Below are 15,369 nucleotides of genomic sequence, written 5' to 3'. Positions count from 1 at the left end.
GCGACCTACTATTATGACGGACATGGGTGCTGATGATGAGCGTGCTCGTGTTGGATCGTCGGGTGTCGTGGTTTGACTGTCGGTGGTGCTGGTAGCGTCAGCTTCTTCTTCGAGTATGTCAAAGGTTTGCATTGGGCACCAGCCTTTTATTCCAGTGTGTAGATTCGTGCCCCATACCCTGAACAGAGAAGTTGCGTAAGTACTTTGGCGGAAAAAGGATAAATGAAATGGCTCCTGATAACTCACCAGTCATGTGTAACTTCAACAGCCTCAACCCTCACATAATCACCTACAACCACCTCTAACTGATTCTGATCTTCCATAGCCCACGCATAGGTAGCTACAAAAATAGCAGGGTCTAACGGTTCCGGTTTGAAATGAGACGGATAAGTCACACCTGTAGATGTATCTTTAATGAAGAAGGCCTCTGAGCTGTTTTCTGATCCTTGCAGCGATATTGTGTCTATGCTATGTGGTGATGATACGATGACTTTATCGTGATCGTCGAATGTTACTTCCTGTGTGGGAGACCGGGAGGTATTATATATTGATTTCTCAAATGCAGTGTCTTGATGCATTTTGATTGCATCATATGCCATTTCGTTTGGTATAGACTCATATGCCATTATGTTTCCAAACACGCCTTCAGATACCGGCATGTCTTCTTCGCCAAGGTAGACGGCGTCACCTGTAATTCCATCGTCGATTAATATATGGTATAGGTGTTCAGTGGTTGGCGTAGCTGCTTCTTGCGTTGTTATGGATACTGCTGAATCTGTGTTTGTTGTTGCTGTTGCTTTAGAGTCTACTTCTTCTGCTGATCCGCGAGACGGTATTTCAGATGGAGAGGAAGATGTTGTGGATGTTGATGCTGATGTGACAGCTGGTTCGGTTGATGTGGGTAATGGAAGTAGGTGATTTTCTTCTCGTGTCGGTACTTGTTCGTTGTTTGGGGCGTTGACATATAAGTCTACTACTGAGTCATCAGCAAATACACTGTCTTGAGATGCGGAAGGTTCTAATGCGCGTTCTGTTGGTGATGGTGTTGATATTAAGCTGTCTCCCAACATCAACTCGGCAACCATTTCGTCTAGCCGAGACTGACACTGCGAGGATTCTACGCTTTCCGTTATTATGGCCTCACACGCAACAGCATCTTTCGTTGGTGAAATCCGTTCTGCCAGTGGTCCTAGACTCATGGGTAACACATTCTCACCCTGTAGTGGTAGCACTGATCGTGGTGTCCTTGCTAAAAACGAGGCCTCAGAAGATTCTCTACGTTCAAGGTCGGGCGATTTATAGTTTATAAAAGAGTCGGTTCCGTACTGGTTGAATGCGCTGGCAGATGCTGTTTCCATGTCTTTCAGGGCTGCTTTTCCCCAGTGGCGAGAATCAGAGCGTATAGGTTTTAGCATAAAGATTTCGGCTTCTAGTTGTGGTGATGACGGTGGTATATTTGATTGTTGGGAGGCTTCATTTGCAATCATCTTTTGCTTGCGGGCTACGAGCCGTCGCAACCTCGCAGTGTCGACTCGTTTGACTCTCATGGAGGGTCTGGTCTTTCTCTTGACGCCTGCTGGAGGTAGGACTTCCACATTTGTTATATTGGCATCGGTGGGTTTGGTCTCATTCTCTGCTGCTTTCCTTGACTGACTTTTTTGCTTCCAATTCTTGCCTATATTGCTGAGGCGACGAACTAGAGGCAAAGCTGCTATGTCTAGCTTCATGGTAACCCGATGCGACGATCAGAATAGTTTAACCTAATAGGTTTGAACTTGTGAGTGCGTTTTGTCTCCAAGCAAAGATGAGTGTTAAAAGTGGAGTTTACAACTTTTCTAGCGAGTGTTTACCTCTGGAGCTCAAACCACTGCGGCAATAGTATCCAATTATAGTCAATTGCACTGCTTTTATCTCTCGTTTTATGTGAGTGTTGAATTTTTCTGAATGTTGGGAGAGTGTCGGGAGAGATGTTCGGACGGAATAAAAAAGGTTACTATGAACAAAGTCCTTCAACACAGTAACGTGCTGCTTTATTCTACATATGAGGGCTTTATGCGAGATATACTTTACAACTAGCTTACAAGTGATTTGGCGTTTGCAACAGCCTGATCCACGTCATCCTGATAAAGCACAAAATGTCCCTGAAGCTGTGCCATACTGACATCTCTACCAGCCAACGCATTTACAAATATATCGGCTTTATCAACCTTGTCAGATCCATAAAACCTTAAAAAGATACTGCGGATCTGAAATGGCGTAGCGGCTCCCACAAGATGTTTCACATCTACTCGACCAGGTCGAATCAATGCTGGATCAAGTCTTACAACGTGATTTGTAGTCATGAATATAATCCGTTCTTCTGCGGATGTGACACCGTCTAGAGCATTCAAGAGTCCCGAGAATGTGAGCATGGATGTAAACCCTTGTTTACGATCTAGCTCAGACATTGCTGTGGCTGTTCTGCTAGGGAATGCGGCATCTACATCTTCTAGTAAAATAATACTGCGTGGTGGTGCATGTGATAGTAGATGATTCAGTCGGTCGTCCGTCATACCCCGTTCAGAGAGATTCAAGACACAGATATTATAATGCAAGTCCCCTGCCAATGCTTGTATAAAACTACTCTTGCCACTACCAGGCGGCCCGTATAATAAATAGCCTCTACGATATGGTATACCACGTTCTTGATACCACTGACCCATTTTCAAGAATCGTTGGACATCTGTTATTATGCGGTCTGAAATCCCTTCATCTAATATAACGGATGCTAGTGGGCGTCGTGACCTAGGTCTACCAAACGGTCTCCATTCGGGTCCCATCGATGTATATATAATTGTCTTTCCTGTTTGTTTCGACATTGCGAGCTCTGTGGCCTCCTTCAAGAGCTCTGACAGTAACGGCCGATCTCGAGATAGAGTTGTGAATGTGATGGTTTCCCAGGGCGTACCGGATTTGAGATCTATCATGGCTTTTTCACGTATTCGTTCCACCTACATGAAGGATCTCCTTAGCAAAAAATCGTATGCGAATCGCGAAGCACTGCCGAAAGCACAAATCCATTCAACAATCAACATTTCGTACTTTAAACCATGCTCTCTTGTATCTAAAATAATGTGAGCCGGGTCCAGGAGCTAGCACAAATGATGCCAGAGCAGATCCATCATCACGCTTTGAGTACGTGGTTTCTACAGACAGTTGATGCGACATTCCCATACTAGTCAGTCCAGCTTTCTGCCCTTTGGAGGCGGCTTCTCGTTGCGATGACAGCCATGCCAGCACCCAGCTGTAAGATGCATCTTTTGATGGAATCTCCAAAGTGACGAGAAAATGACGACGAGCAAGTGTCATGCCATAGACGGCTCCCTGGCGCAGGACTGCTAGACCTGCTGTCACCCCTATCAGGCCAAATCCTGCTGAAAAGTACGGATTGGCTATGAGAGATACTGGGTCTGACATTTTTGAGTGTTGCAAGAATGCGAGCGATAAAACTTATGTGATCGGTGCCTTAAATACGAAGATAACTTCTATACACGTGTATTTACGAAACTTTCCTATTTTACTACTGTTTAACTGAACTGCGGTCCAAAGAAACTTGAAGAAAATGTTCAACTCATAGCCAGGTAGCGATTCCAGCTTGAGGAGAATTAGTGGCCGCGGCAGGAGCGACTGGAAGTGCTCGCTCGGCGGCAGGCTCAGATGCCATTGGTGGGTTGTTGCCGTTAAAGAATGAAATCTTGCCTTGGGTTCTCATCTTTTCCTTGTCGTTAGTGCTTGGGTGGACATATCCATTGACGTAACCTTCTCCGTCTTTCTTGTCATCAGCTTGGGATCTTGCAACTCCCGTAAAATTCCTGTCAGGTAAAGAAACTTTAGTTCAGAAGATCATGGTCGAGTCAACATTCACCATCTTACTTTGGATCGGTCAGCCTCTTGACAACTTCGTCAGCCTTGGCAGAGGTCTGTAGATGATGGGGAATGAGCTTTCTGTAGGCCTTGACACATATTTTAACCAGATTCGTACCTTGCCGGAAAGTGAGTTCAGACTACCATTCGAGTTGTAGGTTTTTTCTTTCGCAGCTTGCTCGAGTCTCGATCGAGTAGCTGATGGAAAGTTGTTTGGGTCGGTGAGACGTGAAGTAACGTCTTGAATGGTGTCCTTCTAAGTATGAAAGCAGTATTATGTGCTGACACGTCATCAGTTTACTAAACTGAGACCCACCTTGGACTTTGAGGGATCTATGGCCGTCAAGGATCCAACACTGGTCCTTGGACTCTTTTGCGAGGTGGTTGAGCCTCTTCCAAGACGCTCAATTCCGTAACTACTGCCAAATGGTGACGTTCTGGGAGATTTATTTGCCAAGTGCTATTAACCGCATGTTAGTGGTGAATTTAAGACAAATGTGACAATTTTCGCGTGCTTACAGCAATATCGTTGACACTTCGACTTCCGAATTTGCCTAGGCGACCGTCGTTGCCTGACTTTGAGTGCCTGGCTTCTTCGCCAGGCATGAAACTGACATCCTCATAGCTTGTACGCGATGCCACTTGACGTGCCTTGTCAATTCTTCCCTCTGAAAGTTCTAAGGAACGCTCGACCTACAAGGTGTGAGCGTTGCTATTCGGCGTGTATAGCAATTGTCGGAGCCTGTACGCACCTTGTCAAGCGTGTCAGCCAGGAGTTTGATGTTTCTAGAGGAGCCAGAAGTGCCAAGATGTTGCCTTGGTGGTGGTGAGGCGAGGCCATTGCTTAGATTTGACAAGGATGTCAAGGAACGTGAATTGCTGATGTTCATGGTGTGGATAAATGGGCGACACGAGTAACTAGGCCACAAAAGATGAATGAACAATAATAAAATCAATGATGGGAACAGAGCAACGACAAAAATCGACGGTGATTGGGAGTTACATACCCTGAAATCTAGTTTTGTAGGAAGTGCGATGATGTTATCTTTGTGCTGCGCGCTTCTCAAAGACGACCAGAAGTGGTATAGGTAATAAGCCACGAGAAAGTTCTTTACGTTGCCTGACCATCCCCACTGATTTGATTTCAAATGCGGATTTCGACCTTTTTTCGAAAATCGTCAACGTCAAACCACTCACAGCCAAAAACAAGATACGAAACCGCAAGCAATTCCAAGAGAGACAGCCGCAGAGACCCACCGGTGAATGGCCCCTGTCGCTGAAGCAGTCGACTATCTGAGTTACGAGGTAAGTCCCTCCTCCTGCTGTCTGTATATTGCCCAGAATCGGGAAATGCAGGAAGGATGCCCAAACTGCTTGCAAAATCTAATAACTGACTGACGACACAACCAAACTGACCTCTAATTCAAATTCCTCAGTTCAACATTCAGGACCTCCATAGTTGCTGGCGAAACGCAACCAAACATAAGGACCAAATCATCAACGGACGGAGGTATGTCAAACGCCATCAACCCATAATGTTTCGAAGAGAGTGGACGTCGAGATACACTCATGCGCACAGTGGAAAGCTGGTACTATTCAATCATGTCTTGGATCACTGCTGTCGACCTCTTGTTTCAGAAATGTCAGCACGCACATGTTGCGGTCACAAGACTTGATGTCAAAGACATTCACCTTCCAACCGATACTGATTTCTATTTATATATAGATTGGAAAATGCTTCATGGCGTAAATTCTTCCAGATGAAGTTCAATCTAAAAACCGCTGATCCCAGCATCCTTAATTGGCAAAAGGATAATGACGTTTGTTGGCTGTATGGACCATTCTTCTCCTACGAACCATTGCCCGTCATCGAGGCTGCTGCTCTAGAACGAGATCTAGCTGAAAAGGCTAATATGATGGGTGCAAACATTGCCAAAGATGCCGCTGCTCTAGCTGCTGATGGCACCCCTCTAAGGCCTGCTTTGAAGAAACGCAAGGAAAAAGACGATATATGGTTGGCGTTGAGAGAAAAGTATCTAGCCAATGGTGGTAATCTGAGGCCTGAAGATCTGCAGGCCTTTGCTTCCCGTGACCCATCGCCGCCGGCTCCCACTGGTCGTGGGGCATTGTTTTACTTGTCTGATTTCCCATCCCGATATGTAAGCAAGGAAGGAATGATACCTAGGGTAACTAGTGAAACATGGACTTCTGCAAAATGGGACCGTGTCAATCCATGGGACCAAACTACTGCTACAACCACCACCGCCAACACTCGAGTTAGCCTAGTCGTCCCTGAAGAGACATCTCCTATAGAAGAAGACGAATCGTCGTCACCTCCACAGCAATCACAACAACGAGGTCGTTCTTCTAGAACTGGTAAAAAACCTCGAGTAAGAACGGCCGACTCTCCAGACTCGATTGATAGTGCAAAACATATAAGATTCTCTGAAAGGGTCGAGGTCAATGACTTGTTGGATTCAGCCGAAGAACCGTCTCCTCGTGAAGAGTCGAGTATACAGGATACACCTAAACGTAATATAGTAGGCCTCAAAAAACCCATGTTTGATCAATCAGAGAGTGAAACAGACGATGAACCAGATTACTTTGTTGCAAAGGGTAGCAAGTTTGATGGTATAGAAAACAGGGGAAACTCTCCAATACGAGGTATCTCACCATCACCATCAACTGATACACCACCGTCGTCGCAACCGTTACCACAACAACCATTACCACATCCATCGTCTGCTATAAGTGAGAGTCTTCGACGTAGATTAAGTACACCCACGACAGCTGAAGACTCTGACGATGAGAATGAAGGGCTAATATATATCAATGTCCGCAAATCACCCAATCTCAGTATTGTGTCTCATCCATCAGAACATCTGCCCTCAGGGCCCGCTGTACCTGCCGCTTTGACATATGCCAATTCGTCTGGTAATTTAGGTGGACTGAAGCGAACAACGTCTACTGGTAAACTGTCACTAGCATTACAACAGGCGACCCAAGTCCAACAAGACAGGTTAAACTCGGCTCCTGCAACCTTGGCTACCTTTGACTTCCCAACAATGCAACCAGCAGCACCTGGATCGTATCAGCCGCCTACTAATAATTCAACATCAATTGTCGCCAATGCTCCGTTACCGATATTACCTATATTAAAACATACGTCTGAACAAACCGGCCAAGAGCCAACAACGAGTCTACCATCACCACCACCATCATCCGCAGGACCTGAATCTACGGGAAATAGTCCAGCTGTTCGTGAAGACGAGGATGAAAGTTATGTATCTGCTCATGCACCTGAAGAATATACTGTAGGTGACCGAGTCAATGATGTCTTGAATAATGCTTATGAGGTAGCACGTTGGCTTGGAGCAGCGGTTTCGAGTGGGGTAAGCCAAATGTGATTGGCTCTCAAAACGTTCCCGTCTGTCTAGATGCTAACTCTGATTTCTCTCTTGTAGTGGTAGTGTAATGCAAAGCTGACTAGTTAACTCAGCTGGAGGTATAGTTTAAATTTTGCTATAATAAAAAATAACCACAATAGAACTTCTCTTCGTAATTTTTGGCATACTTGCGACGCGTTTGTGCTGTTTCTTATTGTGAGTAGTGTAAAGAAGATTATTTCTAGAAGAAATGATTTGCGATTTGGAAGTGATTATTGGTTGATGGCGTTTTCCCAGCTTCTGCGTTTTCGAGATTCGAGACTCTTTCGAGACTGTAACTGGTGAAACGCAAAATCAACAAAGCAGACAAAGGATACAAACCGATACACGATGAGGCTTACAAGGATTTTATTACAAGCCAAAGAAGTAAATGCTTTCCGTTACTGACCGTTCCCTTACCAGTTCGCTCACAAACTTCAAAATGTTTGCTAACTTTGTTTCTCTTGAATCAGACAACAGGATTCTACGGCCTGCCAGTCCATCCAAACCCTAGACCAGTTCTCATCTCTGTAAGCCATCCAGCTCACATGCCTCACAACTCCCTCACTAACCTTTTATACCTCTAAAACATCAACAAAATCAACCAGCTCTACCAACGAATCCTCCACACATCGCAACGCCTCCCACAAGAATCCGTGTATCGTCAATCCGCCGAATCACTAGCCAAACACCGTCTAACTATTGTCGAAAAGGAAGAAGACGTGTCCAAGATTGAAGCTCAGATTAATGCTGGACAGGTTGAAGAGTTAATAAAGCAGGCTGAAGATGAGTTGGCGTTGATTCCAAAGATGGAGGCTTGGAAGGTATTGAGTATATTTTTGCATTTGGATTTGTTGAATGGTTTGGTAACCGTGAATGTTTTGTTAGGTATGGGAACCACTAGAAACTCCTCCTGAAGAAGGACAATGGAAGGGCTTCTAAAAATAACAATATGTTCAAAATACACGCTATTACTATATCCCTATCTATGCTGGTATTGTGGTTGCTTGGCTGTTATTCTTTTCAGAGAGTTGAAGTTAGCGGGTGACTATTGAACATCCGGGTTTTTCACGCAGTCCTCTGGCAGGTAGTTCATTGGTCAATGATATTGCAATGTACATCACGGTATATTTTTATCAATTTGGACATGCAAGAGGTCTACTGGTGGTTTACAACATGTTGGTGTGTATATATACAAAGGTATTTTCAAAAAACCAGTTTTCACCCATCCAAAACACTCTCTTCAGCAGGTGCATTTGATGATGATGGGACTGGCGTATTGACTGAAAGCGATCTCTCAGCTGGTCCTAGTTTCCTAACAGAAGTTGTCACAATATCCAATTTCTCTGGTCCAACACCACCACCGCTACTCTCATTCACACCTAGATGTGTCGCCTTGACTTTGGCTTGTGATGCCAAAGTATGCGACGATGCCAATCTTTCAAATACGTCATTGAGAAACATGCCTCCTCCAGCAGCTTTTTTAGGTTTTGTAGACCATAATCCACTGGTTGACGATTGATTACTATTACCAGGATTGGTGCCAGGCAGCATCGCTATACTATTACGTTGAGTTGCGTCTTCACTACTTGCAGACTGTATCTCGGCAGAGCCACCTTGCAAGACAGATTCTGATACTTCTACAGATGCGAGAGATCCATCTCGTTTATTCTCTGGCATGTCTAATGGGTTGTTGCCATAAGTCCATGAAGGTGCTCGATTACGGGTTTTGGTGGGGGTACTGGGTCGTTCTATTTCCGATTTATACGATGGGGTATCAATAGAAGATGGCCCGTGGGTCGGTGACGTTGATCTGGATAGTCGTTTGAGCAGCTCGGCTGACTCATTTACATATGATGTGTTTACTCTTCGGCGCCGTGGTGAGTCCGAGTCAGGGAGATTAGAATTACTGGTTTTTCGTTTCGGGCTGAACGGTCGTTCAGCTTCTTGCATATACTCTGAGATTCGTTGTAATACCGATTCCATCTCTGGATCATCCATATTCAGCTTTTGACGTGCACGTTCCAGTTCACTTTCGTAATCTAATGCTGCGTTCCTAGCATCAGTTCGAGCTTTCGCCAAAGCTACTCCTAGCTCAGCTGCTGCTGCTTCAGCCTGTCTTACTCTTACTTCTCTTTCATGATCTACAGTCATGAGAAGCGACAAGTCCGACATTAGCAGTTCGGCAACCACTTGCTTCTCTGATGACTCAAGACTTTGGAGCAAATTTACAGCATTTTGCCATGACTCTTGGGTATCTTTAATACTTATGCCGTCTGCATTCCACTCTTTCAGTCGACTTTCTAAAGTGGAGATTTCGGATTCTACTTGTTGAATTCGTTCGTCCATATACTGTGGTCGTTCAGGAATACCCTCTGCAATATCTGCTTCGACACAGCGCTGAATAAGAGTTCAAACGAAGTTAGCTAGTGACCAACCAGCGAAAAAATAAGAGATGGGGAGGTTCAATAGAAACCTTGAATTTCTTACCTGACGCTCCGCACGAAGCTCTTTAAGCTCTCCAACTAGTCTGATTCGACTAGATGTGGCCGTTTCCAAGTCTTGTTGTCTCAAACGTGACTTGACAAAAGACAATAATTCAGCATCCAATACTTGTTTCTTAAATTGGGCTCTCAAGCTTATAGGTGCAGTCGTATCGAGTGGTACGCTCGATTGTATCCCTAGACCAGCAGTCCAACTTGGAGATGATGGTGCAGTTTTGGGTCTTGGTGAGCCCGATCTGTTCGTCAGCAGTGATGACGAGCTGCCTGAGCTTGGTAGACGGCGAGTAGCTCCATGTCGTCGAGGAGATAATGGCTCTCGTTTCAGGACTTTATTCGCACTGGGCGATCGTTTAAGTATTGACAGGACACTCTTGAGTTTATTGTTGTGTACTTCTTCTGATGGTCTTCGACTGAGCATCATCCGCTACGATAAAACAAGTAATTCAGACTGGGAAAATTCAGGAGAAATTGAGCAGTCAGCTGTAACGCACCTGGAGATGATTGTTCCTTTCCATCTTTTTAGCATTCTCAGCAGCTTGGCGTTCTCGACGAAGAACACTTGCCAATTCTCGATCTTTGGAGGCAGCAATGTCGCGTACGCGCATTTCCTCCTCTCTCAGCTTTTTCAAGACCTTGGCCTTTTCAGCTAAAAAAGGAAGCGAAACATGAGCCAAAGATGTGCGAATGTCGACTGTGTGATGAACAACCCCTACATTTCAAAGCATCTACTGACGCCTTGAGATTACGAATCAATGATTCATTCTCACTCCTGGCCGTAGTCATTGACTTTTTATTTGCCTGCCATTTCTTCTTGAGTTCAGAGATCTCAGCAGCCAGTTTTTTTGTACGGTCTTCATAACGAGCCTTGAGAGCAACAGTTCCAGGCTTTTCGTCAACAGACTTTTCGCCTTTTGCTCTCGTCATGGCCATATCTCGTTCTCGTTCTACACGGACCAGTTGATCTGACAGAGCACGTAATTTGGACTCATAAGCACCTCTCATAGCTTCATATTCAGACTCTCTGCGAGCTAGACGAGATGCCAATGCTTCGTGGTCGGCAATGTCGGCTTGGATCTTTTGGACGACACAATACATATCGTCAGTTGTTGCCGATTCTGCTTCAGAGGCAACTTCATCATCTTGTGCTTCATCACTCTCGGCAGGATGGCTTTCATCTTCGGCAATAATCTAATCAAAATGTCAAATGTTAGACTTTTGAACAGTCTGTGGTCAACCAAAGCAACAGCATACTGACCTCTGCCGAATTGCGACCCTCGGCTTCACTACGAGCCATACTAGATACGGACAAGATCGACTCTTCGGATTTCGATCCAGCGTGTCTCTTCGAAGGCAATCCTTCATGGCTCTTATTACGTGACATACCAGTGCGAGAAGGAGCTGGAGGTCGATTACTTTGACGGCTGACACTAACTGGTGCCTGACCTGCCACGCGAACAGGTTTACCAAGTTTGACGACCACATCATGATACCAAGCTGCTTTATCTTCAGATTCAGAGAGTCTTAGTTTCAAGTCGTATATTGTTGTATTATAGGCTTCAATCAAGGCTGCTGGCAAAACGTCTGCAGGATTATGAGAAGCGAGAAAAGAATCCAGAGATGGTTTAGACTCTTGGATCGACCCAATGCCACGACTACTGACGTTGCCCTCTTCCACTGTAAATTGAGTGCTGGCTCCAAATATTCGTCGTATCGGAGTGGGTGTTTTCTCATCATTTTCCTCGCTATCTACTACTTGAGTTCCATCACTGACTACTATTCGACTCTTTTTGGGAGTAGAGACGTGCAAGCCATTTAACACTTGATCACGTTCAGCTGCTGCTATACTAGCCTCCTGAGCAAGCTCATTAACAGTATTTTGCAGCCGTTGGCAGCGAAACTGAAGACGTTCATGTTCGAAATTTTTGGACTCACGTTCCAACAGAAGCTTTTGTATCTGGGCTTCTAAGTCTTCTCGACCAGCTCCAGCAAATGAAGTTTCGGGCTCATGGACACCATGGAAGGCTGAAGCTATGGCAGCACTTCTTTCTGCCTCTTCTCCACCCCAACCCTGCGATCGTAGAGTAGATAATTGAGTGCGTAGATGCGATACTTCGGTTCTAAGGGCTCTAATCTCTCGATCCTTCTCTGCGGCTCCAATAGCACTCCATTCTTGGTTGATTGTGACACGATTCTTTATGTTCTTGGCCCTATTTGCATATTCGAGGGTATTTCTAGTCTCGTTCATATTGGTATCTGCTGGAGAGACACAGGCCAACATCATGGTCTGTGAGTTGCCCCCCAACGAGTCTTGTAATAGACGAGTAAGCTTCGAATCTCGATATGGTACATGTGAGGCACGTCGTGTTTCATCTCCAAGAGCTGATATAACGTTGCCGAGCGCCAAGAGGCCCTGATTTATGGATATACCTTCCTTTTTTCTAAGGACACGTCCAATTTAGACAAAGAGTCTGCGAAGGAACAGATAAAAGAGGACAGCAAAAACAAAGCATCGATGCTCTTACCGATCACCTTCGGCATTTGTCCTTTTCAACCGTTCAGACCCAGCGAGATCGACAAAGTGGAATTTTGAATTCAGTCGTTGCCAAGAGCCGTCTGGATGTGTGCGTGGATTCACAATCAAAGGATCTTGCGCCTTCATGGCAGGTGAGGTGTCGGGCACTCCAATTAGGCCAGCTACTGGTGTTTCAGGATCTTTGGCTACTGGTGTTGGATCGTCCTTCTCAGTGGCGGTCCATATCTGCTGTTTTAGCGTAACAGAAAATATGGCGTGCGACCGTGAAGATGTTGCATTCATGTCGGTAGATGCAGTAGTTCTGCAAAGACTTCCCTTCGCCAGATACCTGGCCATCAAAGATAACAATGTGAGCAATGAGTGTAAAGCTGCGAAACAAGCCATTTCAATGAGCGCACCCTAGGCAATCTTCCGGTGTCTTGGCTTCTTCTTCTCGTACACCCGACCATACAATGTTCCCATTGGTATCTTCTCTGATTGTGAGTCCACCCCAACCTTTTTCTACACTCGTGCTTAGATTCGACAAGGTGGACGCTCGTCGAGGATTGAGAAGATCGACTAATTCTTCGTTGTGCAATTCCAAGAAAGAAACATAGACAGAGTATCTAAATCCTTCAGGGTTTCCTTCATGTTTTGCTCGCAAAGTTTCAAACAAGACATGGATGGCTCGAGGAACGATGCCTATTTCAAGCAGATCAATGAGTAATTGTAAAAATCTTGATAATTGAAATAACTTTAAAAACAGATCTAAACCTGTGGTATCTGGGTCAGCCTGCAAATCCAGTCCAGTTCCCATAGTGTATGTTTTGCCAGATCCCGTCTGAATACGAAGTGTATGATCAATTATACAATCCAAGATAATTTTCATTGTGCTAGTCAATAGTACCTGTCCATAAGCCAGAATCGTACAGTGAAAGCCATTAAGATAATTGTTTAACAAAGATCGGACACATTCTTCAAACAACAGACTTTGGCCAACGTCCGGCGAGAAGACATGGTCATAAGTAAATGATTTAACTGGACCTAAATCTTTTCCTTCAGAGTTTGACCAAGTATAGGATGGCTGCGTCAGGATTAACTGTGGTTCATTGGGCACATATGATAGGCACTCTTTCGCCTCTTCCTGAAGCACTTCACGAGCCGTAAGTGGCCTGACTCGTACAGCAACCTTTACAGAAGACGTGGTGCTCATACCGCATTGGGTATTGTTTTTCAGTCGACGTTTGGATCAATGTTGGGTTTTCGTTTGTGTTTTTGAGAGACAACCCCCGAATTTGAAAAACGCGTGGTCGTGCTTCTGATTTATGATACTTTGAACTATATTTACTTATTGCATAATAATCTACGAGACTGCAAAGCCTCAAAATATAAAGATTCGTTTGACTTTTACAAGCTTTCTAGGCGACAGAAGACAGCGAGGAATGCTTCAGCTCCCGTCTTCACAGGTTCGACTTGTTCATCAAGCTTATAGATATCCGTGACCGTCATTTGTTTTACCAAAACATTTCCCGAATCAGTACGAAAGCCATTACGTACAAACTGCTTCTCGTAAACTGGCAATCCCTCTGCAAACTTTTTCAATAGCACTTTGCACTCTTGCTCATACACGGAACTGACCACCGTCCTATACGACCTACAGACCATAGACGCCGTTTTGCGATCCTTGTGGCAGAGCTGCTCCATTATAAGCTCCATTATTTCAAGCGGGAGACCATCTCGGGCTGGATAGTCATAAATCTGCGGGATGGAAGGGAGCGCAGTTGTTGTTATGTATTGCAGTGTCTTGGCGTTATTCAGTGCGAGTCCTTCCGTCAGAAGTCGTAGTTTCGCAAGATATGAAATCAATGCGACTTCCCCATAATGACCCGGCCCTCCTAATAGACACACCTGGTGTGAGCTTAAAACATATTGAAGTGCGTAAGATACCCAAGATAAGAAACTGGGTGACTTGGGTATCTTGAAATGCTTTACATAAAATGACTTACGCCCCAATTCAATTGTTTGTATATCACAATTCTGTTTCACATGCAAGATACCCGGCCATATTCCTACAGGTGGGTTCATTACAATTCCAAGTGTATTTGATATGCTCAGACCAACATCCTCGACAAAGAAGCAATTGTCTCTAAAGTCGACAGTGTCTCTGATTTGTAAGATTTCACTTCGTGGTCCTGGGCATATGACCATAAATTTTGCATCCTAATCATGCGTGAAAATGTGTCAAATAATATGCTCACATAAGGGACACAGTTTGAACAAACCTGTTGCAAAACGAGTGAATGGAATTTCCGTTCCTCTTCATCAATAGTCCTTTCACCAAGACCTAATGTATTCAATTCGTGAGATTCATTCCTGACGAGGCAGTAGTACTGCTGGCGAAATGTCACCAAATGGGTCGATCCAATTTGTTGTTGATGCCTGTGTTTGAGCACCCATGAAGCTTAATAGAGACAACAATACAGGGCATACTGGACACCAAACCGCCTAGTGAATAACGATAATAGTAGTGTGTATACGATAGTTGCCGTTTCAGATAGGAACGAAGAGTTTGAATAAGATCAAAGCGAGATTTCAGACATGTGTGTTTACTTTTAAAGTGATAACGATTAAGATCCTCGTAGAAGCCTCTTCCTTGACGTTGATGATTTGCCCATTTACGTCAATTACTTGCGGAGGGAATTGAGCTCCAGCTTTCACTCGGGGTGACAGGATCATTGTGTTTGACGATTTATCACGAGTTTGGAAAGTCAAACACCGCAAATCACACCTCAGGAATCGCAAGAAAGGTTCCTTCTTATATAAATAGGATCGGTTTGCATGACTTTTACAGAGTTACGGACTGCTCACGATGTAAATGGTCAAGCGATCCATCACCTCTCCACCTCAAACACGTTCACAGTATCCTTATCGTCCATCCTACTAGGATAAACAAGAACCAAAGAAAAAGGGTCGAATCTATCAATTACCTTGTGTTCTAACTCGAACGTCAAACGCCTTTTGCATA

At 44.7% G+C, this 15,369-nt stretch overlaps 5 protein-coding genes across 5 annotated transcripts; 1 reads left to right on the top strand and 4 right to left on the bottom strand.

Moving 5' to 3' along the window:
* Nucleotides 1-2,072: 2,072 nt before the first annotated feature.
* Nucleotides 2,073-3,456, bottom strand: SmJEL517_g00404 (uncharacterized protein; the record flags this gene model as incomplete). The annotated part of the gene is made up of 2 exons (XM_031166333.1): nucleotides 2,073-2,990; nucleotides 3,082-3,456. 2 exons carry the CDS (start codon nucleotides 3,454-3,456, stop codon nucleotides 2,073-2,075), a joined length of 1,293 nt encoding a protein of 430 aa, XP_031027700.1.
* A 154-nt stretch (nucleotides 3,457-3,610) lies between these two features.
* On the bottom strand, nucleotides 3,611-4,793 carry SmJEL517_g00403 (uncharacterized protein; the record flags this gene model as incomplete). Its single annotated transcript, XM_031166332.1, has 6 exons — nucleotides 3,611-3,851; nucleotides 3,913-3,959; nucleotides 4,022-4,159; nucleotides 4,220-4,363; nucleotides 4,423-4,596; nucleotides 4,656-4,793. 6 exons carry the CDS (start codon nucleotides 4,791-4,793, stop codon nucleotides 3,611-3,613), a joined length of 882 nt encoding a protein of 293 aa, XP_031027693.1.
* A 373-nt stretch (nucleotides 4,794-5,166) lies between these two features.
* On the top strand, nucleotides 5,167-8,270 carry SmJEL517_g00402 (uncharacterized protein; the record flags this gene model as incomplete). Its single annotated transcript, XM_031166331.1, has 6 exons — nucleotides 5,167-5,208; nucleotides 5,340-5,413; nucleotides 5,630-7,295; nucleotides 7,802-7,858; nucleotides 7,937-8,152; nucleotides 8,217-8,270. 6 exons carry the CDS (start codon nucleotides 5,167-5,169, stop codon nucleotides 8,268-8,270), a joined length of 2,109 nt encoding a protein of 702 aa, XP_031027694.1.
* A 279-nt stretch (nucleotides 8,271-8,549) lies between these two features.
* Nucleotides 8,550-13,557, bottom strand: SmJEL517_g00401 (uncharacterized protein; the record flags this gene model as incomplete). The annotated part of the gene is made up of 9 exons (XM_031166330.1): nucleotides 8,550-9,728; nucleotides 9,819-10,256; nucleotides 10,324-10,478; nucleotides 10,546-11,020; nucleotides 11,088-12,270; nucleotides 12,355-12,693; nucleotides 12,764-13,046; nucleotides 13,119-13,185; nucleotides 13,252-13,557. The coding sequence occupies 9 exons, from the start codon at nucleotides 13,555-13,557 to the stop codon at nucleotides 8,550-8,552; spliced, it is 4,425 nt and encodes a 1,474-aa protein (XP_031027695.1).
* Nucleotides 13,558-13,751: 194 nt separating this feature from the next.
* Nucleotides 13,752-15,080, bottom strand: SmJEL517_g00400 (uncharacterized protein; the record flags this gene model as incomplete). The annotated part of the gene is made up of 5 exons (XM_031166329.1): nucleotides 13,752-14,239; nucleotides 14,351-14,564; nucleotides 14,627-14,688; nucleotides 14,753-14,849; nucleotides 14,955-15,080. 5 exons carry the CDS (start codon nucleotides 15,078-15,080, stop codon nucleotides 13,752-13,754), a joined length of 987 nt encoding a protein of 328 aa, XP_031027696.1.
* Nucleotides 15,081-15,369: the final 289 nt, after the last annotated feature.

This window comes from Synchytrium microbalum (assembly GCF_006535985.1).
Source record: "Synchytrium microbalum strain JEL517 chromosome Unknown SmJEL517_scf0001, whole genome shotgun sequence".
NCBI lineage: Eukaryota > Fungi > Chytridiomycota > Chytridiomycetes > Synchytriales > Synchytriaceae > Synchytrium > Synchytrium microbalum.
The sequence above is the reverse complement of the archived record's forward strand: the minus strand, read 5'-3'. Positions and strand labels throughout refer to the sequence as shown.